Source organism: Fundulus heteroclitus, chromosome 15, assembly GCF_011125445.2.
Source record: "Fundulus heteroclitus isolate FHET01 chromosome 15, MU-UCD_Fhet_4.1, whole genome shotgun sequence".
Classification (NCBI taxonomy): domain Eukaryota; kingdom Metazoa; phylum Chordata; class Actinopteri; order Cyprinodontiformes; family Fundulidae; genus Fundulus; species Fundulus heteroclitus.
The window spans coordinates 733,445-757,112 of NC_046375.1; the positions used below are offsets into that span (position 1 = coordinate 733,445).

Sequence of the window (23,668 nt, forward strand, 5' to 3'; positions counted from 1 at the left end):
TATTATTTTCACTTGACACAATTTATTGTTTGTCTCTGGTCTCTCAACCAGTGACTGTTTCAATGTGTTTTTGATGTTTTCATGATGTAAAGCACTTTGAACGGCCTTGCTGCTGAAATGTGCTGTACAAATAAACTTGACTTCACTTTAAAATAAAAGTATAGCTGGTAAACCTTTAGTTATTTTCATTTTTTATTTATTTTTTTGCACTGAAGCTGAGTCGGTACATTAAGCAGATTTAGGGTTAAAATCAATACTGAGTCAAATTGCCGACGCCTGACTTCACCGCGTTTTCTTTCAACTTCAAGGCTGGAGTAGATAAAGGTGTCGGTTGCTGAGATTACCTTGGAGAAACGGGAAAGGTCACGGTGTCTCTAACACCAGTGGATCTCTCTCTCTCCGTGGAGTGTGAAGATACACATCGGCTTCTGTGTGCTATTGACTCGAGGGCTGCAGAGAGATCATTTGAAAATTGAATGCTTGCTCTCGCTGTGTTGCTGAAGGGAAAGGTCGCGGAGTGTCAAGGATCAATAGGTTTGGATCCGCGGGGATTTTCATTAACCCAGAAACTGTAGTGTCAGCCCGAGGGACGAGTCGGGAGTTACAACCGTTTGTTTATTGAACTCTGGGTCTCCTGGTGGTGTTTTAGCAAAGATCACAGGGTCCCCCGAATCAATATGTTTCCTTCCTGTGGTGAGCTTAAAGGTGGACATCAGCCTTTATTCTGTTTATCTTTTAATTTTTTATTCATTCTAATGCGTTTATAGAAGAGCATTGATAGCATTTACTTATTTTCAAAGGCATTTATAAGCAAAAATATCAAATTTATGCTAAAAAAAACAACAACAGATGATCACCAGATTGTTTTCATTTCATAAGAAGAAGATGAGGTGTTGATGGGAGGAAGCCCACCCAGGCAGCCTCCCTGTCCGCACCAACAGAAGTCATGTCAGTGATTATTGTTCTTATTTAGACAAACAAGATTTCCCAAGCCATCAGAAAAGAGGACGCATTGTAGAAAATTAAAAATGCACCGATCAGAATTGTGTGACTGATTTCCAATCGCCAGCTTTAATAAAGATTTGACCTAGAGCCAATATAGCCACCTTTGATTTTTCCTTAAGAACTATAAATTAAAAAAGGCTCAAGAACACTTTTATTTTCTCTACATTACCATTTCTTTTAGAAAAAGAGACCACATCTCGCTACTTTAAGCGTGCTGGATGGGGTTTTACTGCCGTTTAATGTTTACGTTGATGAGATTTTAAAATGGCTTCAATGATTTTTTTAGTAATAGTTTATGCTGGTAGTATTACAAAAACAGTATCTGTGTGAGTATTCTAGGGCAGAGCAGTCCTAGTTTTGACTCCTGGGTCCATAGCAACACTTGAAATTATTGAAACAATTGAAGAGTGGTAAACACTCAATAAACTTTGCTAATTACTGCAAGCGTTTGCAAAGAAAGGGTGACCCACTTCCCGCTGTTCTGGCTGAGACTAGACCAAAAGTATTTTATTGACCAAGAAACTCTAAACTTTGCAGAAAGTTGCCAACTTTTCCAGAGAACAGAGGTTGAAAGCCCAACAAGTTCTAACAGAGCCACCTTGTTTTACTCCACATAGCCTGGTGTCTGAAAGTCTTGCTCTCTCTCACTCTTACGCAGCTCAAATAAACAGCAGACATGTTTCAGCTGCAAACTCTTTTCCTTTTATAGCTCTGTGCTTCCTCCCTCTTTTGTTCTTCCTTGCTGCCATGTTTGTTGTCACGAGGTCTAAAAGTCCAAAAGTGTTTGCCTAACCATGCGCTGCCAGCATTGATCAAGCTCTGCAGTGGTGGCGACGCGTCTCTGCCGCTCACTGGTCAGGACGGGGAATTGTCCCGTTTGTTCATTCAGATCTAATCCTAGTGTCAGTCCATGTTTCTATGTTTTACAAGGTAGCTGCCTTGCTCAAGGGAATGCTCCACACCCATTTTCTGCGTGTTTCCAGGCCGCCGAACTTTCCATGAAGTTCCTGAGTGGGGACCGAGCCATGGAGGTGGTTCAGGTCGTCGGGCCGCGACTCACACAGCTGAGGAAGTTTAACGCTGTGGGTGAACGTACACAATCACGCACTTTTAAGAAAGACTAATCTATACGTATTAAATACTCTCAATACACCTAATTCACCTGCATTTCTTTTTTATTTCTTTTTTTATTTGTGTTCCCAAGGCTGCTGAGCTTTACCTGAACATGGACCTCATCAGAGAGGCGATCGACGCCTTCATCGAGGGCGAGGAGTGGAATAAAGCCAAGCGAGTCGCCAAAGAGCTGGAACCCAGGTTAAACGCACACCTCCAGCCTGTTACTCTACTTTAACCCCCAGTGGGTGGAGGCAGATGAGCGTTCACACTGAGCCTGGTTCTGGTTCTGCTGGAGGTTCTCCTCCCTGTTAAAGGGGAGTTTTCCTCTCCACTGTCGCTTCATGCATGCTCAGTATGAGGGATTGCTGCAAAGCCATCAACAATGCAGACGACTGTCCACTGTGGCTCTACGCTCTTTCAGGAGGAGTGAATGCTGCTTGGAGAGACTTGATGCAACCTGCTGCACTGCAAAAACAGAACTAAAAATAAGTAAAATTTTCTCGAACTTAGTGCATTTGTCCTTGATTTGAGCAGGTAAATAAGACTATATGCCAATGGAATGAGTATTTTTACCCCTAAGATACGATACTTAGATATAATGCACTTGAAGTAAGGTGATGGAGATGAGTTCTTACTATTTTAAGTGCAAACATCTTATTCTATTGGCAAATTATCTTATTTACCTGCTCAAATAAAGTACAAATACACTCATTTCAAGAAAAATTTACTTATTTTTAGTTCCGTTTTTGCAGTGTGGGTTTCCTCAGAGAGGAAACTTTCTGACCAACCTGGAGGATTTGATTGATTTTGACTGTGGAAAGAGCCTTGAGATGACATGTTTCATGAAGTGGCGCTATATAAATAAAATTTAATTGAGCTGCGTCTTTTCTGAACTCAAACAACAGAATGCTTCATAGTCTTATTCACTTTTGACTGATGCTCTTTTTTTTTTTTTTTGCAGATATGAGGACTACGTGGATCAGAAGTACAAGGAGCACCTTAAAAACCAAGGCAGAGTGGAATCTGTAAGCATACAAAATAAAACTTGAGCATTAATCCCTACCAGAAATGTGGATGACAGAAGAACAACGTGTAGACGTTGTTGTCAGGTTTTGCAAAATGTATGTAAACATTTCTAAGAAGAACAACATGTATACGTTTATAAGAAATGCGAGAAGGAAGATTTAAGCTTTTCTCCAAAACTGAAATAATTGCTAGATCTTCGTCCACTTAAGCAGATTTAAAGGTTCCTTTGAGATCGTTGCGCTGTACTTCCTGGATGTCACCAGCTGTTGTTCTGACTGTGTGCTCAGCTGGTGGGTGTGGACGTCATGGCGGCTCTGGACCTGTACGCAGAGAAAGGCCAGTGGGAGAAATGTCTGGACACGGCATCCAAGCAGGTATAAAAGGCCGGCTCTCTGCAGCCACCTCCATATGATCTGTCGTGTAAAAAAGTACAGAGGCTGGGTTAAGCTGTAAAAAAGGAGAGGGCTAACCTGTAAGTCGCTCCATTTCAACGCTGCGTTCTGCAGTCATGCGGAGGGGGTTGGCCATGTGGTATTTGTTTGGTCATGTGACCACGACGGTGACGCAGCAAAGCATTGTGGGATACCAATTCCAGAAACCACCTTTGATTCAGTCTGAGATGCAGACAGCAAAGGTTGTGGGGCAATGTCAGCAGTGAGGGTGCTTGTTTTCTCACGTTGATAAAAACTGCTAAACCAAAACTGCAAGTTTTTTAAAAAAGAAACTCTTTAAAGGGGGCGGAGCTTGGTTCCTCGGTCTGCGTTGTGATTGGTTGGGAGGATGTAATGACTGTAATATTAACCTTCATGGCTAGAATGCACAAGGAAACTCTTATTCTATTGAAGTTTTTATTGACCTTTTTTTTTCTACTTCTATCGATCGATATATATCGTTATTGAATTATCTTCCAGCCCTACCGTAAATATCGCTCATCGGCCATAACAGCAGTATTAATATCGGGTATTGATATTGGCTCATATTGTCACATCGGTGCATCCCTGTTAACAGCTGGCGGCTTCTAACCTATCATAAATATAGATGCTGCCTGTATAAAACACATTGGCAGAAGCAGGAAGAGCGTGTTTCTATGTACTTCTGAAGGTTTGACTCTCATTAAATCAGCCGAACGCAGAGATGCAACCTGTTGTTGAACACGTTGCTGCAGCTTAGGGTTACTTAATGCGCAGAGAAATCTATCATCAGCTTGTATTGCTAATAGTTGTTATTCCTGCCACTGAGCAAAGCAATTACTGTGTCCTATTGGGTTCCCAGCTAGTTGCTATTACCTGGATAGGTTGACTGTTTTTAACTGCTGGGTCCCAGATTCACGTTTAAACTTTTAAAATGAAATAATGAACCTGGTTAATCTAACCGCAGTGTCCTACAAAAATATTAAATTTGAATTGTTTTTGGACAATTTGTCACATTACAACCACAAGCTGCGGTGTGTTTTATTGGGATTTTATGCAATCTGCCAATTTAAAATAGTTTATAATTGTAATCTTAGAGCAAAAGGATACACAGTATTTTACAAATGACAATCTGAAACGTGTGGAGTGTCCTGTATTTAGCTACCGACTCTCTTCAGAAGTCATCGATTAAGTAAATCGAGTCTAACTGGGTGTATTTTAATGTCCTCATAAGTCCAGCTGTTCTAAAAAGGTCTCAGACGTTTGAGGGATAACAGCAGAAAGGAAACGTATAACTTTGGAAAGGTTTAAAACAGGATTAGGTTGTAAGAAGTATCCCAAACTTTGAGCACAAAAAAAGGAAAGTGGCAGCGTCATGTTGTGGGGGCAGCTTGTCTCCAGCAGCGACAGGGAGCTGCTTAGAGCTGATGAGAAGATAGATGGCGCTAAATACAGGACAATCCTGGGGGAAAAACAAACCGTTAGAGGCTGTAAAAGACTTGAGACTGGGCCAGAGGTTCACCTTCCAGCAGGACAACAAACCTAAACATGCTAAGATTTAATGTGATGGTTTAAATCACGTGTCAAACTCAAGGCCCGTGGGCCGAATCCGGCCCGTCAAGGCAATTTCTCCGGCCCTCAAGAGCCAAAAAAGGCACGTCATGTCATAAAGTAGAGGCAGTTATCCTTTTAAAGTGCATAAAATGGCAAAAACTGAGCCTTCTGTAGCGAATGTTATTTTTTTTTTTACTGTGTAGTAACAACATCCTGCCACTAGGTGTCAGTTTTCCCCACAACACATTAAAACAACCCAGAAAAGTCCAAAAAGAGAAAAAGTGATGCAGAACGATGAGTTTTAAGTGTAACTCACCCCAATATCAACTTTTTTGCAGATAAACTGTTTAAACAGCCTAAGGTGCTGCTTTTATGTTACTGTGAATTTTATTTTTACATTTTTATGTGAACAGAAATGAAATTATGAGGTCAAAAGTATCATCTATACACGTGTAACCAGCCCTTTTAATGACTTCATGATGCCAAAGTGGAAACAAGCCTTAGACTCCTGGGTTAGAAAGTGCGTCCACGTGTTAGAAAGGCCCAGTCAATTACATTTGTGTTGTACAACATTTTTAAATAACCTCACAATAAAATGCTCTGCGTGGTTTTACGTAGTTTCGAGGATATGGGGCAGTAAAACTCTTTGAATGTGAATAAACTTTTCTGAGCTTTGCTCCTCAACCCTGATGTGTGCTTTTATTTTTTATATCAGAGCTTTAAGATCCTCCATAAGTACGTTGCTCTGTACGCGACTCACCTCATCAAGGAGGAAGATGCTGTGAAAGCTCTGCAGCTCTACACCCAGCACGGCGCGCCACCGAACCCACAGGTAAAATCACGCATATCTCAGATGCTGAGGAGGAAAATTAGATCAATAAGCGACAAATGAAGGGTTTTAGAACAGATGGCTTGTTAAGCATCAGATCGATATTGTTTCCTTGCCTCAATTACACAGCAAAAAAAGGGATCTAAAGGTGAGTAAAATGTCCTTGAAATTAGTGTATTGGTCCTTGATCTGAGCAGCTTTTTAACTCTAAAATAAGATAATTACATATAATAATCTAATAATTAGATATTTTCACTAGAAATAAGACAAGGCGAGGCAAGGCAAATTTATTTATATAGCACAATTCAGTACAGAGACAATGCAAAGTGCTTTACATGATTAAAATATAGGAATAAAAGCAAGTAGGGATAGAATGTAGAAACAAAAAAAGAACATTTGAAAACAGTAAAACAGTTTAACTTGAACATTCAAAGGCAAATTTAAACAAATGTGCTTTTAATCTCGATGATGGAGATGAGTTGTTCCAGTTTTAAGTACAAAAACCTCCTCTACCGGCTCAAATCTAGGGCAAATACACTCATTTCAAGAACATTTTACTTACTTTTAGTTAGTTCCCTTCTCGCAGTGAGGAGATAATACACTGCAAAAACGGATCTAAAAATAAGTAAAATGTTCTTAAAGTTAGTATATTTGTTCTTGATTTGAGCAGGTAAATAATATCATTTGCCAATGGAATGAGTATTTTGACCCCTAAAATAAAATAATTAGACATCCTGCACTTGAAATAAGATGATGGAGATGAATTGTTCCTATTTTAAGTGCAAAAATCTTATTCCATTGGCAAATCATGTTATATCCCTGCTCAAATCAAGGACAAATACACTAATTTTAAGAGTATTTTACTTATTTTAAGTTCCGTTTTTGCAGTGTAAATCAGAACTTCTTTCCTTTTAGAATTTCAACATCTACAAACGTCTGTCCCTGGACCTGATCAACCGCTCCGACACGGACGGACCCGAGTCGTACCGCCTGTGGGCCGACCTGCGAAACTTCCTGCAGCAGCTGGTGAATGCCGACACGAGAGGGGAAGGCGCTCGGGTTCCCTGACGTGACCGCGGTGACACGTGTGCCGTCTCTGTGCTTTCAGTGCGAGAACGTGTCCAAGTCGGCCGAGGCTAACTCCCCAGCTCACCAAGATTTTGAGCAGATGCTGCTGATCGCTCACTACCTGGCCACTCGATCCGCAGCCAAAGGAGCGGAGCAGCTGGTGAGTTACAGATTTGATGCAGGACGTTTCTGTTCTGCGACAAATGATGCAATTTAGCCAGTTTATGTGGAATCAAGAGGGTTTTTAGCGGAGGAACAGCGTGTTTTGGTTAAAATGTTTTCTGTTTTCAGATAAGCCTCGCGGCCAAGGTGTCGGTGTCTCTGCTGCGTTACACCGAGCTCATCCGTGCCGACAAAGCTTTCTATGAAGCTGGCCTCGCCTGCAAGGTGGGTCCCACCGGGAAAACTCCCACACTGCAAAAACTGATCTAAAAATAAGTAAAATGTTCTTAAAATTTAGTGTATTTATCCTTGATTTGAGCAGGTAATTAAGATTATATGCCAATGGAATGAGTATTTTGACCCCTTAAAATAAGATAATTAGACATCCTGCACTTGAAATAAGATGATGGAGATGAATTGTTCCTATTCTAAGTGCAAAATTTTTATTCCATTGGCAAATCATCTTATTTACCTGCTCAGATCAAGGACAAATACACACATTTTAAGAACATTTTACTTATTTCTAGTTCCGTTTTTGCAGTGCACTTCTGCTTGTAGTCGTTCTGTGTTTGAATCGCGCAGATTTTATACACTGCAAAAAGAGAACTAGAAATAAGTAAACTTTTCTTGAAATTAATGTATTTACCCTTGATTTGAGCAGGTAAATAGGATTTTTTGCCAATGGAATGAGTATTTTTACCCCTAAAATAAGATAATTAGATATACTGCACTTGAAATAAGATGATGGAGATTAGTTGTTCCTATTTTAAATGCTAAAATCTTATTCCATTGGCAAATAGTCTTATTTACCTGCTCAAATCAAGGGCAAATACATTAATTTGAAGAAAATTTTACTTGTTTTTAGTTCTATTTTTGCAGTGTTTTCCTTTTTGCTCGTCCTGTCCTGTTTATTTTTGTTTTTCTTTATTTAGCCCAGCTTAAGATGGAAGGACCAAAGCTATGAAATATGTATTAAAACGCCTTTGAGGTTGCAAGAATTACTCAGATTATGAAGATTTATTGTACCATCCAGATATTAGACCCTACCAACGTTGCCAAACCTTTATAATCCATTTAAATAGTTCACAACTGAACATTTACTGCGTTTTTGCACCGTATTATTTTGCACTGCACTGAACTTTTTCATATTAACTTTTATTTTTGCACCATAAACATGGTGAAACATTCTTCTGCACACTTTTTCTGTTTTTCTCCTGCACTATTACATCTGATCACTGCTGCACTTTATATTGTAATGTCATCTTATGACTGCAATCGCATTACACTGTTATAAGCTGTATGCAACGTAATTTCATTTTGTATACACTCTGTGCATTTAAAATGACAATAAAGTTTGTCTAAGTAGACGTTTATTCTCACCGCTCTACCCTTCCACTTTAGTTCGAGTGGTCAGGATTTAAATGTGTGAATATAAATCTATAATTGTCATTTATTAGTAAATGAAGTTGGGGGAGATGCATCTAATGGCCTGTGATTTCGTGTTTTTACAATAATCCTGGTTTAGCTGCATCATTAAAACCTGATTATTTTCTGTCCTGTCAGGCCGTTGGCTGGGAGAACATGGCCTTTATCTTTTTTAACCACTTTGTGGACCTGTGTGACGTAAGTATCAGCTTCCTAATAACCGTCTATGACAGCATATTAGGGCTGCTGAAGATTAAAAAGATAAAAATGCAATTTAAAAATGTCAAAATTAATTTTCTCTCATGGTTAAAAAATCATAAACTTGTTAATTAAAGATATAAATGTGCAAGAATAATAGGATTTCTATGACATTCTTGTTAAACATTGGCTGGTAAAAACGGTAAAAGTTCAGGGAATAAAGTTTTAATTTTAGTTGTAAAAACATATATTTCCAAAAATGTATTAAAAGTCTTAAATTTTGCAAGAAGAAAATGCCATAATGGGAGATTAATGATCACAAGAAGGACATCTGGCTGTTCTGTAAAGTTGTAAGCAGCAGATTTATGAATCTTAACGAGTCACAAATTGATATAAAAGAAGAAAGAACCAAAAAAGGAGATTAATATTTAGTATCACTGGTACTTTTCTTCTTCTTTTTAACTTCTCTGTAAATTTACGACATACATCCAGGTCAATGTCGTAAATTTGTGGCAAGTGTAGTTTTCTTTCCATCTGAAGGTTGCTGGTTCAATTCCCTTAACATCTTATTGCCTACTGATCTGATTATTGGCGTATGAGTGGGGTTCTAGTGTAACTCTATGCCTGTAATTATGGAAAATGAAACTTTATGCTTTAAAATGTATTTTTTTCCCAACAATTACGGCTGATTTTATTTTTCCCCACATTAATATAATATTCATGTTTTTATTCCCCCGAAAATGTTCCAGCCCTCTTCCTGCTCTTAATCTTCATCACTTCTTGGTTTGTTTTCTGACATTGTGAAGTAAATTAAATCTTTATTTCCTCTGTTTCTCTTCTTCGGTGGATCCCTTCCTGGCTGCAGGCCTTGGACGACGGCCACGCTCCGGATCACTCCGACTTCATGGACACCGACATTCCCTTTGAGGTTCCTCTTCCCACCAAACTCTGTGTGACGGTGAGAAAACGAACACCCCCCCCCCCCACCCCCCCCCCCCCCCCCCCCACCCCCCCACCCCCCACCCACCTCCACGCTGAAATCACAGCCTTGATAAATGGAGATAATATCGTTGTCGCGCTACAAATCCCATCCGAGGGAGTTAGTGTCACATTCCTCGGCGGTCTTGTTAATAAATTAGATTGTGTGGATTTATGAAATCATTAGTGTTGCTGTCAGCTGAACGTCGGCTGTTGGATTGATCCGTCTCGTCATTTTTAGTCTTTAACCGCAAATGATGAGAAAAGATGACAATGATTTTATGATTTTTAGCCAAACCTGGACCTCAGAAGGCAGAATTCATCAAAAGTTTGCATGTATTTTATTCAAACTGTTTATTCTGTAATCTACATACTTAAAGATACACTGCAAAAACTGATCTAAAAATAAGTAAAATGTTCTTAAAGTTAGTGTATTTATCCTTGATTTGAGCAGGTAAATAAGATTATATGCCAATGGAATGAGTATTTTGACCCCTTAAAATAAGATAATTAGACATCCTGCACTTGAAATAAGATGATTGAGATGAATTGTTCCTATTCTAAGTGCAAAATTCTTATTCCATTGGCAAATCATCTTATTTACCTGCTCAAATCAAGAACAAATACACAAATTTTAACAACATTTTACTTATTTCTAGTTCCGTTTTTGCAGTGTATAATTACTTTTAGAGAGCATGCAAGCATGAAGGCCCTTTATTCATAGAACATGTGTCTCCAATAATTTAAAATGAATCTCTCCGGCTAAAGACATGATTGCTTTTGCAGCGTTCTACCTTTTATTTTCTGTCTTTTTGCTGACAGGATGCGCAGCTGGAGCAGATCCGGGACTGGGTTCTGATGGTGTCCGTGCAGAACCGGCTGGACCAGGTCCTGCCGCGGGACGAAAGGGACACGTACGAAGCCTCGCTGGTGGCCGCCAGCACCGGCCTTCGCTCGCTGCCCTGTGTTCTGACCGGTAATGCACCGCCGCAATTATTTAACGTGTCACAGTCATCTATCTGTAAACTCAAACATTTGAATTTGAGGCAACTACACTGCAAAAAGGGAACACAAAGTAAGTACATTTTTCTTGAAATTTGTTTGTTTTTCCTTGATTTGAGGGGGTAAATCAGACTATTTGCCAGTGGAATAATATTTTTGCACTTAAAATAAGTACAATTCATCTTCATCATCTTATTTCAAGTGCAGTATATCTAATTATCTTATTTTAGGGGTAGAAATACTCATTCCATTAGCTAATTGTGTTATTTAGCTGTTCAAATCAAGGAAAAATATGCTAATTTCAAGAAACTTGTACGTACTTTTAGTTCCCTTTTTGCACACTGCAAAGACAGAACTAAAAATAAGTAAAATTTTCTCGAAATTAGTGCATTTGTCCTTGATTTGAGCAGGTAAATAAGACTATATGCCAATGGAATGAGTATTTTTACCCCTAAGATAAGATACTGAGATATAATGCACTTGAAATAAGGTGATGGAGATGAGTTCTTCCTATTTTAAGTGCAAACATCTTATTCCATTGGCAAATTATCTTATTTACCTGCTCAAATAAAGTACAGATACACTCATTTCAAGAAAAATGTACTTATTTTTAGTTCCGTTTTTGCAGTGCAGTGTAAGAGGCAAAAACCTGAAAAGAAAACTTAAAAAAAGAATATTTTATCCTTTTTTTCTTATTTTTTTCATGGGTATTAACAGTTGTTCATCAGTTCAAAGTTTGTATAAAAATACCTTTTCCTCCTTTTTTTATAGTTTGTTTTATCCGCCCAAAACAAAGCGGTAAAACAGTTTAGAGGAAAAATGCATTCACGCCTTGAAGTAGCTCTCAGTAGTTGATTTCTGAATAACCGCGCCAGTCTCACACGTTCTTGTGAAGGATTTTTGGGCTGCTCTCCTTCTTTTTACACTAAAATATATATAAATTGCTTTATTGAGGCTTGCAGGGATTATTTTCTGTACAGTTTACTAAAGGTCCCACATCACTTCAGGTCTGGACTTTCACTGCAAAAACGGAACTAAAAATAAGTAAAATTTTCTTGAATGAGTGTATTTGCTCTTCATTTGAGCAGGTAAATAACATGATCTGCCAATAGAAAGAGTATTTTGATAATAAAAATGAGACAGTTAGATATTCTGCCCTCTAAATAAGATGATGGAGATGAATCGCTCCTATTTTAAGTGCAAAAACCTAATTCCATTGGCAAATCATCTTGTTTACCTGCTCAAATCAAGAACGAATACACTAATCTCAAGAAAATTTGGCTTATTTTTAGTTTCGTTTTTGCAGTGCAATGGAATTAATATTTTGACCCCTAAAGTAAGATTGTTAGATATAATGCACTTGAAATTAGAAGGTGGAGATGAATTGTTCCTATTTTAAGTGCAAGAAACCTTATTCCATTAGAAGATAATCTTATTTACCTGCTCAAATCAAGGAAAAATACACTAATTTCGAGAAAGTCTTACTTATTTTTAGTTCCCTTTTCGCAGGTTGGACTTTCACTGCAAAGAGGAAACTTAACTTAAGTAAATTTGTCTTGGAAGGATTGTATTTGCCCTTTATTTGAGCAGGTAAATAAGATTATCTTTCAATGGAATAAGTATTTGGACCCCTAAAATAAGATAATTAGATATAATGCACTTGAAGTTCGACTCCATTGGCAAATAATTTAAATCAATTACAAATACACTAATTTCAAGAACATTTTAGTTACTTTTAGTTCCCTTTTTGTAGTGTTGGACCAGTGAAACGGCTCGATTCTTGTTTTCAGAGCCGTGGCTGCGAAATGAGCCTAAATCGTCACCCCTGTGTTACCGTGTTGTACCGTTTGCTTTTTGTTTTTGGTGTGGCTAAACATCAACTTATTGGATTTAAGTAAAAACACCCGGCTGCAACTTGACTTTCTATGGAAGCGACAATGGTGCACTTAGTTTTTTCCCATGATTGTATAAATCAGCTGAGGGCATAATGGTGAAAGCCATAAAGTCATTTAATTCAAGTTCTGTGTAGAATGAAAACAAAAATGAATCTGTCAGACGTTAACCACCCAAATCGACAATCCTTGGAGCTGTAATTACACGACAGTGTGCTGAAGTTGGTCATTCTGCATTCAGAAGGATAAAAATATATTATTTTAAACATAGGCACGACTCATTAAACAGTTTATATGAAAATAACTGAGGCGCTGAAGAGCATTAAGGTCAAATTAAAAGCCTCAAAGCTAGTAGTTTTTCTCTGCTCTGGCCTTTAGTTTTTCCTTTCTTCTGAAAACAGTAATTTATTATAAAAGTTATCAGATCTAGTTAATAGTATTTTTTATTTTATCTTCTTTTCTTCCTGCTGTCTGTGCTTTTAGTTGATTAGAAATGTTCATTAAGGTAAATTCTGGTTCATTTGAAGAGTAATTTCCTCTTTTATTCGTATAAGAATAACAGCTGAATAATTAATTTTATTTTCCAATCCCCAAAAAACTGCTTTTGTTCTGCTGCTTTTGTTGATGTTTCCAGTTTGCTCCTCTCGTGACGCAGTTTATTTTGTTGTGTCTGCCTGAAGGTTACCCTGTGCTGAGGAATAAAATTGAGTTTCCTGCAGCTGGAAAAGCAGCCAACAAAGAAGACTGGAATAAATTTCTTATGGCAACAAAGGTGAGATTTGACTTATGCTGCCTCTGTGAAACGGTTTTACTTCAAAACACAGATCCAGTTTCTGTCCCTTCAGTTATAGACAAATATGGCAACATCAGCGATTAATTTACATTTATTCTTAATATTAGCAGATCTACACACATTCTTACATCATACTGGAGCATAAATTATTAATATGAATATAATTTATGTATTCACCAGAATACAAAGTAGTAATTTCTTACCATCTACATAATGGCATAAGCAGGGTTTCTCTTGTATTTTCTTGTTGAGTGGAGCATGAGATTTATTATCAGTTGGCTGCAATATTTCCTGCTGCCACTAGATGGCACTTGGCGCTACACACTCTCCCTTTAAAGTGTAACTCGCCCCAAAATCAACTTTTTTTGTAGATAAACGGTATAAACGGTAACCTGTGTCCATACTCAGTTTTTAAAAGTAGGAAATTTGCTTCAGGAATTCGAGGTTTGTAAAAATATGGATAATAATTAGGGGGGTGACACATTTGTTTCTAGATTTTGTTTTCCATTTTCTAAGATGTTATAATCAAATTTTTTTTAAATCCATTTCCCAACACCAAAATAGACTTATTACTATACCTTTCGGACTATAAATCGTATTTATTTAGAAATTTATATCACATAATCCAGGACTAAAAACTGACATTTAATGTGGTTATGGCAACTTATTCAATAACATGGAACATACCTGGGAGGTTGAATGGGGTAAATTAGCATAACGAGTAAGGAACTCCCTCCCTGAAAGTACTCATGAAAGCATTTCGGTCTATTTACGCTGAAATTAGACTGTGAGCGTAACGGTGCTACGTGCTAAGCTAACAGTATGACACTGATGTTTCAGAGCAACATAAAGCTGACGTGCATCAGTGAAGTTGTAAACCACCCGTACAACAGAGCTGTAAGCTAGCGCTAGCTGCTATTAGCTTCACAGACAGCCCAATAACGGGGTTCTGTCGTGGTTTGGACCCTTTCAGCTTTACAACGCTCCGCTGCGTGGATGCATACAGAAACAATGAAACAGCATATAAACATGCTATGTCATTGTTGTCTATAAGTTAATGTTTCAAATAATTTCTAAATGGTACACGAGCAGGATAGTTTTCAAAAGCCTAGAGCGCCCTCTATAGACGGTAGTGTTTACTCCTTGGTTCATGCTAGTCAGTGTGATATACCATTTAAAACTGATATATAAGTTGCACCTGACAACAAAAAAGTGCAACTTGTAGTCTGAAAAATACAATATATGTAATTTTGCATATAGTAAATGCCATTTTTTGATTTGTCCACATTCCACTTTGAGTTCTACATTTGAGAGTTAGTGTGTTTAATGTCCTTATCCTAGTTTTTAAGTGACCAGAGACATGGAATGTTTAGTGACTGGCTGTTTGCGTTGATTTATCTTTACAGACCACTCACAGTCCAGAGTGTCAGGACGTCCTAAAATTCATAAGTCAGTGGTGTGGCGGTCTACCCACATCAGGATTCTCCTTCCACTGATGGGAACGCACTTCACACATGCTTCCATATTCCTTAGCTGCTGCCATTTATACATTTTCTGTTACATGTTTGTTTTGCTGTCAGACTTTTCTGTGCCCTGTTGATTTATTTATTTAATGTTTTATTGAAATTAAATATTGCTTAAGTTTGCTTCATGCGATTTCACAAATATTTTAAATTGCTTGTCTGGAAAATTTCAATATTTGTTACATTTCATTTATATAAATAAACAATTAACTAATAATTAACTTGAATGTTTTGGCATGAAGACTAGTGTAAAATCTGGGGAAATACTTTTATTTTCTTTCTGGGAGTGCTTGTTTTGTTTTAACATAGCTAGGCTAAACTAAGCTAACAGGTTAGCCTAGCTTAATTTACCTACTATGTTGAACACAGCTAGCTGGTTTTCGACACAAATTCTACTTTTATTTTTATTTTTTTACAAATTATTAAAAGTTGTTGGTGTCCAAACACAATACTTTCCAAGACGTTACTGTGAAATTTACAGATTTTTTTTTACACGGAAGATAATGCAACCTAAGATAAAAGAATGCTAGCCTTAGCCACTTATACACTGCAAAAAGGGAACTAAAAATAAGTAAATCTTGAAATGAGTGTATTTTCCTTGATTTGAGCAGGTAAATGAGATGATTTGCCAATGCTATAAGATTCTTGCACTTGAAATAAGATGATGTAGATGAATTGTTCTTATTTGAAGTGTAGAATATCTAATTATCTTATTTTAGGGGTAAAAAATTCTCATTCCACTGGCAAATAATTGTACTTACTTTTAGTTCCCATTTTGCAGTATACAAATAACAGTGAACAATGAGTTTTTACTTTTTATGCATTTTTAATAGTGGCAGAATTTAAAAATATATATATTCAGAGTCTTTGTTGAAATGGATTTAAATCTATGCTTGTTATAGAAAAGGGGGACAAAAGCCAGCAAAAAAATCTTTTAGGCTCTCAAAGTGGTAAACCCCCCATTTTATTCTTTTTTTTAAATTAAACATCTTAATTAAATCTGAAACTTAGTTTAATTTCCTCTAATGCTGTCAAACATCAGCACTAGTCCTGAATAAACTGTGATACAACAAAATATATATTAGTATTTTAGTGCACTGCAAAAAGGGAAATACAACAACTAACATTTTCTTGAAATTAGTGTATTTGCCCATAATGTGAGCAAGGAAACAAGATTATCCGCCTGTGGAAATTTGTATTTTGACCCCTTAAATAAGATAATTAGATGCACTGCACTTACAATAAGATGATAGAGATTAATTGTTCTTATTTTAAGTGGAAAAATATAAAAAATTCACAATTTTTTTTGCATTAAGTTCCCTTTTTGTATTGCAGTCATAACAGTGATTTTTCAGGATGGTTTATATTCAAGCATACATAGTAGTGATATATATATATAATTTTTAATGTGTCACAATATGAAACATAATTTATCCTTTTATCAGTCTTTTCTATAATTTCTCTGCTTGACTTCCTCTCAGGTTGGCATAGCCGATAAAGCCAAAGGTTGTCGTCTGAATTTAAATAAAGATTTTTAAATGTTATAAAGCTGCAGCGTGACTTTATTTACAATTGCTGATTGGTTTTAAGACTTTTTTTAATGTAGGCGGGCTGGAAAGTTCTTTTTTGCTGTGCGTGTGTTTCTGAAGCCAGTAATGCCTTTTTCTGCATGTTTCCTATGGAATGTATTTTGATTAGAAATGTCTAAATAAATGTCTTAAAAAAGTTTTCAAACACTTTTTATGGGCTTGTGTCTAGCAATAATTTAACACCATCATACTGGACTCTCCTCTCATTATTAGCCAATTCCATAGCAGGCATTTTGATGTTAACATGTATTTGTTAAGCAAATGGATGCCCAGATAAGTCATAGTTATGATGTTTTGCTTGTTTTTGACGTTTTTTAACCCCTTGTGAAGTTTAACTTCATTACAAACAGAACGGTGCTCTGGTCGCCATAGTTATTGCAAATATATTTGCTTTACCAAGGGAGGCTTTATATCAATAAATCGTCCCTTGACACCCAACCGTTGATGATTTATTTTATTGCTGTTAGGGTACCATGTATACAATAATTGTAAATATCACAGAGAGAGAGGGCAAAAAAGGTAAAACAAGGAGACAGTAAGAGAAAGAGGGAGAGGAAAGAGACAGAAAGAAAAAATATGTAGACAAAAATTACAAAACACAACAACCAGCTGATTAAGAAAAATCTTCCTATGGCTATTCGTGGAGAAAACCGGAGAAAGATGACCACAAACATCTGCAAAGAGATAAAACTAACCAAAAAAAAAAAAAACAGAGAGAGACAGTACCGGAAAGAATATATAGGTTTTTCACAATTATGCAGTTTGTGTCTACAAATGACATTTATTCACATGTAAATGAGGAGTTAACCATTGTTTGACTGGTACCTTTTGAGTGTTTTTAGGTGTATGTGAGTAAAACCAGACTTTCATGTGAATGGAGGACATCTGCTGTTAATGCACCTGTTCCCGTTACAAAATGGCCGACCATAACGAGGCTAATTGGGGGGTTTCAGGAACATCACAGGTTGCTGGACTATGTTCAGGATTATCTGCTTTTTTCGACGTCTTTTGTGATTGTAGCAATTGTACGTCCTTAAGCTCTTTAAAGTCTACTATTTGTAAATTTTTCATTATTCTTTTCACATTAATTTGGATGTTATTTCAGGTTTGTCATCTTGTCATTTGTATTTTTTGTTATCTTTTTATAAAATTTTGTTCAGTCATTTTCTTTTCTTTCTTTTTTTACATCTCGTCTTGTTTTATTTGATAAGCTGAACATGATGTGCAGCGGACCAACGATACCAATACTCAAAATGATAAGTTGTGCAATTCAACAAATGGAAAGAAAAAAAACACTTTATTAAGTCCAGGTGTCTTTTAAAATAAAATCTGGAAATAATTTTTTTTGTTTAATCCGAAGTTGTTTGATGGTACTTTTACACCAAGGAGGGTATCCTCTGGATCCGCATGCATCTTACTAAATTCATCACAATCCGTCCCTCAGTTCTGAAACTATTTCTCAGCTTGAGCTTCAGATTTATTCTCTTTTCTAAGTGAAAAATATTGACGATGTGGAAGTTTTTGGTGCATTGAAATCATCTCACACATGCCCCTCAGTTCATCTTCATCAGCGTTGAGGCAACCTGATCCTCCCCATGGTGAATAAGCTCTTCCTCGGCCTCATTGCCATCATCACAGCTGGTGCCGTTTAGCAGGAATATTCTGTCTGGTTGTATCTTCAGAGGGTACGTGTCTGTTGTGCCCAGAAAAGGGAACAGCGGTTCTGTGGACCGGCACCGGAAGGACTGTATGAGCATGTTGGGATCAGAGAATCTCAAAACTCCTGCGTCACAGTTCAAATGAACCCGGATCCTCTGCAGACGCTTTGTAAGTGCCTTCATGAAAGGTATAACCTGACTCCGCCAGATGTATGTCGCTCCGCCTAGCTCCACTCACATCCATCTGGGACATCTCCCATAGAGAGTGATTTCTCCAACCAATTTTATTGTCCAGCCAATCAGGACGCAGGGCTGGAGTTTCATAGATGTGACGGAGTGGAGAAGTGACCGTGACGTGAGACTGTTTTGATAGCAATGGCGGCTCGCATTGAGGAAGCAAGCGTTAGCATTGATGCTGCTATTTCTTCCGTGTTGTCCAATCTACCTAATATTGTTTCATTAAAAGAACATCAGAGAACGCCTCTGAAGGCTTTCGTTGGTGGAAACGATGTTTTCGCCCTTCTCCCGACCGGATTTGTTTTGTTTTCCGGGGCGTACCCGTGGCATAGCAGTTAGCGGTTAGCGGTTAGCACGAACCATGTTAGGAGGCCTTTAGTCCTTAATGCGGTCGGCCCGGGATCAACTCCGACCCACGGCGCTTTGCCGCCTGTCTTTCCCCCTCTTCCTGTCAGCTTACTGTCAATAAAACGCGTGCCACTAGAGCCGCAAACACATAAAAAAAAAGTTTTGTTTTTTCCTGCGTCGCTCTCACAGTGTCACGGGTTAGCTTCGGTGTGAGTGGTTGAAATAGCACGTCGATAAAGATGACAGACAAGTGGCTTATCCAATCATATGCAAGGATTTTTGATAAGGCCCAGCCTTCAATAAAGGCAATTCCTATGGAGAGGTCCCAGATGGATGTGAGTGGAGCTAGGCGGAGCGAAAGTCATCTGGCTAAGGTCAGGTTATGAAAGCTAAGCTCCATAACCCAGACTGTGAGCCCAAGAGTCCTTTTCTCTTGACAGATTCTGGCTCCACACCCAGCATCCAGTGCTGACTCTCCCCCAACTCGACCTCCCAGCTGTCACTTCCTCGCAGCCGAGGACGATGGAGGAGCTGTCGAACCTTTCTGGGTTGTCGGGAAGCTTCTCGGCCATCCCCTGTCTGACGTTGGTTAGATCATCCGACAGTGTGAGTGTCAGATGAGCCGTGTTTGGATCCAGGATCAAAGTACAGGTCCCTGATCTTGCTCCAGATGTTGAAAGTCAGATTGCCCACATGTTTGGCCGTGTCTACAGGAGGTCCTGAGGGCGGGGCGGGATCTTTCCACAGGGGTTGCTGCCCGACCCGCTCCGCTGCCGCCCCACAGCGGCGCAGGAAGGAAACATCTCCGGCTCTCAGCTCCTCCCTCGTTTTTGTGATCGTGTCTGAAAGACTCGTCGTCCTTTTCCTCAGTTCCTTCGCTCTCTTCTTCACCGACTCACACTTTTCCTTCTGCTCCGCCCTCACCGCACCGACCCTGACCGCTGTCTCTGCCTCCAGAAGCTCCCGGAGCAGCTTCGCCTCCCTCCTGATCTGCTTCTTGGCTTGTTGTGCCTGGATTTTGACGTGGTTTCCCGTTCGTTCATAGCCATCTTGAACCTCCTTAAAGAGTTTAAGTCTGTCTTCCAACGGCTTCAGCGACGCCTCCAGCTCCTCTCTGCGACGCCGGGCCACTTCGTCGATGGGTCTGAACTTATGCTCGGCGTGTCTCTCTGAATCTCTGCAGACGAGGCAAGTCGCCTCCTGGTGCTCCAGACAGAAGAGCTTCAGGTTCTCGGAGTGCAGACTGCAGACGTCCTCGGCTCTTTGCCCCTGCTCCAATAAGAAAGCCTCGCAGAGGTTCTTTAATGCCAAGTTACGCGGAGGCCTCCTCCTTCCAGATACGCGCTTGCACACGGGGCACTGCAGCGCTTCCCTCCTCCGCCACCACCTGCGAAGGCAAGCCGCACAGAAGCTGTGGCTGCAGGACAGCAGGACCGGGTCTCTGTAGACGTCGTGGCAGACGGGACAGCAGAGGTTCGTGACGGATCCGGAGGCCATGACCCGTCTGAATGTAGCAGAAAACACAGCCGTAAAAACAACAGAACCGTCAGAAGTCTCCAGTTTCAGTTGTATTTAACTGGAAACCCCCGTTTGCTGTAAGCTCAACGCGTTATTATCCCAGGTTTCGTCGAAGTGGGTCAGCGCAGGTTTTGCCCTTCAGCATAAACTCAGAATGAGTCAGTGAACAGGCGAGGCGGTATACTGACGGTTTGGATACACCCGCCGGCTTCAGGGATACTGAAAGAATGCGGAAAAAGCAAGAGGCAATGAGCAGCAGAGCTAAAACGCACCAAGGGGGGGCGAACAAAAAAATGCATCAAAGATTAAGAAAAAGGCCGTTTTCTATTCAGTCATGTGAAATTATTAGAACACCGTTTTATTGTTCAGTTCTTTTATTAAGAAAAGGTAAGATCAGATGTGTTGCGTAAATATGTTTTTAGGTTATACTTTCTATTTTATACTTTTAGGTCTTATATTGAGCTTAGAATCAGAATAAGAATCAAGTTTAATAGCCAAGTAGGTTTGCACTTACAAGGAATTTGACTTGGTGTTGATGGTGCAGACAAAACTAAATAAAATAAAGTAGATATATATATACAGAAGTTATATACACTCAGTAAACTGTGCATTAATGTAACGCAGAAGCTTGTAGTCCTGAACGGGGGAGAGAGGCAGTGTCCAGATTCACGGGCGGCTCTTGGCCTTGTTCATAAGGCTGGTAGCAGATGGGAAAAAACTGTTCTTGTGGCGTGAGGTTTTGGTCCTGATGGACCGCAGCCTCCTGCCAGAGGGAAGTGACTGAAATAGTCTATGACTGGGGTGAAGGGATCAGCCACAATCTTCCTGCACGCCTCAGAGTCCTGGAGGCGTACAGGTCCTGAAGAGATGGAAGATTGCAGCCAATCACCTTCTATGCAGACCGGATGACACGCTGCAGTCTGCTCTGGTCCTTAGCGGTGGCACCAGCGTACCAGATGGTGATGGAGGAGGTGAGGATGGACTCAATGATGGAGGAGTAGAACTGCACCATCGTTGTCCTTGGCAGGTTGAACTTCTTCAGCTGCCTTCTTCAGGAAGTCCATCCTCTGCTGGGCTTTCTTGGTGAGGGAGTTGATGTTCAGCTCCCACTTTAGGTCCTGGGAGATGACAGTTCCCAGGAAGCGGAAAGACTCCACAGTGTCGATGGTGGAGTCACAGAGGGTGATGCTGGGGCTGAGTTCTTCCTGAAGTCCACAACCATCTCCACTGTTTTTACAGCGTTGAGCTCCAGGTTGTTCTCCCTGCACCAGGTCACCAGATGGTCAGCCTCCCACCTGTAGGCGGACTTGAGGCATGTAGACGTGGTCAACGATCTGCTGCAGTTCAAACTGAGCATCAGAACGGGGAAGAAAGATGACTTAAGGGACTTGGTTGTTGGTGCCAGACGGCCTGGTCTTAGTATTTCAGAAACTGCTGATCTGGGATTTTCATCCGCAACCATCTCTAGGGTTTACAGAGAATGGTCCGAAAAAGAGAGAATATCCAGTGAGCGGCAGTTCTGTGCTGCCAGTTGATGGTGAATGGCCAGACTGGTTGGAGCTGATAGGAAGACAACAGTAACCACTCGTTACAACCAAGGTCTGCAGAGGAGCATCTCTGAACGTACAGCACGTCAAACCTTGAGACGAATGGTTTACAGCAGGGGAAACCACAGCAGGTGTTGCTCCTGTCAGCTAAGAACAGCAAACTGAGGCTTAAATTCACACAGGTTTACCAAAATTGGACAACAGAAGATTGGAAAAACGTTTTCTGGTCTGATGAGTCTCGATTTCTGCTGCGACGTTCGGATGGTAGGGTCAGAATTTGGTGTCACCAACATGAACGCATGGATCCATCCTGCCTTGTATCAACGGTTCAGGCTAGTGGTGTAATGGTGAGGAGGATATTTTCTTGGCACACTTTGGGCCCCTTAGTACCAATTGAACATCGTATCAACACCACAGCCTACCTGAGTATTGTTGCTGACCATGACCAATCTATGCCACAAAGGATTAAGGCAGTTCTGAAGGCAAAAGAGGGTCCAGCCCGGTACCAGCAAGGTGTACCTAATAAAGTGGCCTCACTCCTCGCTGCTGTGAGACATTATAAGTCACCTGCCAGGATCCCGATAAAATAAACCAATTACGTTTCAAGATACAGTGAACTAGCTTGGAAGTTATGCTCCAAAATAATAATTATATGCTGCTTAAATATAGGAATCATGTTAACCCAGTGAAGAACCTCAGGTATTATACATGGTAAATGTTTAAAACATAATAATTTTACGAGGCTTTTGTTTGAGGGGAGGAAAAAGGAGCATGGATGATTCATTGTATCGTTAGTTTTCCTATGAAATTTGTTTCTTTTGAGGAAAGGCAGTAAGTATAGAAGTAAGTTTCATTCATGTCTTCTGTATTCATGATGTAAAAGTCAATAAATAAATAATGAAACCAAGATCTGGGCTTTGATTAGGCCCAGGATTTTTCTTTTCTTTTCTGTTCTCCTGCCTGTCTGTTTTTCCTAGAAAGCGCAGGTTTTCTTGTTGCATTCATCCTGTAAACATTAAACACCCCCAAAGTCTCTTCCTTCCACTTTAATACCAACGCTAGCCAGAGCCTGCTGAAACTCCCACTGTGACATTTCAGGATTTTTTGAGGCTTCTAGTAAGATCTTGAGGTCTGCAAACTACTCTTTCCTTTTTGTTCAGCGTTTGTAAATATTTTTGTTTCTTGAAACAGGCAATCTCACCGACACATAAGGTCTTATTCTGGAGACAAAGGCTTACAGGTGAGAAAATGTATGGAAAGCAAATCAGGCTTTCTGTGTGTGATGGTGGAAGAGGCCAAAATATAAGATCAAGCAATAATAATTGTACCTACGCTGCCGACATTTATGCTGTTGCTCATTTCCATAGCATCTAACTCTGACCTTCGTCTCTATGAGACAAAAGGTTTGTAAAATTAATGGTTGAACCAGTTCTGTTGACAGCTAACCTGTGGAGGGTGGGGCTAAAAAATGTTTTTTAGGGGAGGCGCACACTTGAGGTCGGAGATTATCGCACAACAATAATTAACATAAACCGCCTGCTGCTGGATTTTAAGCCTGGTTGGTCCATTCCAGGTTCCTTTTATCTGCTTTTTTTTTCCCCTCAAACAAAAGCCTTGTTGAATCATTATTTTCAAACTAAATGACCAAATTTATTTTGCTGCGCGCTATTGTCTCCTTTCTTGTCGTTGTCGTGGTCTGCCTCTTCCATTCGCATCATGTTTCAGTGACATTTCCATCTGCACAGCTAAGCTGCTGGTCACGTGACTTTGAAAAATTGACCCAAATGTGC

At 39.6% G+C, this 23,668-nt stretch overlaps 2 protein-coding genes across 2 annotated transcripts in view; one reads left to right on the forward strand and one right to left on the reverse strand.

Annotated features, from left to right (window-relative positions):
• Positions 1–15,430, forward strand: part of ift172 (intraflagellar transport 172) — a 70,355-nt gene extending 54,925 nt beyond the window's left edge. The window contains exons 36-48 of the mRNA XM_012882552.3: positions 1,989–2,087; positions 2,210–2,319; positions 3,083–3,146; positions 3,435–3,521; positions 5,827–5,943; positions 6,856–6,966; positions 7,049–7,168; positions 7,300–7,395; positions 8,734–8,793; positions 9,659–9,751; positions 10,594–10,747; positions 13,346–13,437; positions 14,865–15,430. Coding sequence (XP_012738006.2) covers positions 1,989–2,087; positions 2,210–2,319; positions 3,083–3,146; positions 3,435–3,521; positions 5,827–5,943; positions 6,856–6,966; positions 7,049–7,168; positions 7,300–7,395; positions 8,734–8,793; positions 9,659–9,751; positions 10,594–10,747; positions 13,346–13,437; positions 14,865–14,954 — 1,293 coding nt within the window. The 3' untranslated portion in view covers positions 14,955–15,430. The remainder of the gene's footprint in view (positions 1–1,988; positions 2,088–2,209; positions 2,320–3,082; positions 3,147–3,434; positions 3,522–5,826; positions 5,944–6,855; positions 6,967–7,048; positions 7,169–7,299; positions 7,396–8,733; positions 8,794–9,658; positions 9,752–10,593; positions 10,748–13,345; positions 13,438–14,864) is intronic.
• Positions 15,431–19,407: 3,977 nt separating this feature from the next.
• Positions 19,408–20,503, reverse strand: LOC118566188 (tripartite motif-containing protein 35-like). Its single transcript, XM_036147585.1, has one exon. It carries the CDS (start codon positions 20,308–20,310, stop codon positions 19,408–19,410), a length of 903 nt encoding a protein of 300 aa, XP_036003478.1. The 5' UTR covers positions 20,311–20,503.
• Positions 20,504–23,668: the final 3,165 nt, after the last annotated feature.

Bases quoted from the DNA above. Each gene is read 5' to 3' on its own strand.
- LOC118566188 (XM_036147585.1), bottom strand. From the start codon at position 20,310: ATGGCCTCCGGATCCGTCACGAACCTCTGCTGTCCCGTCTGCCACGAC.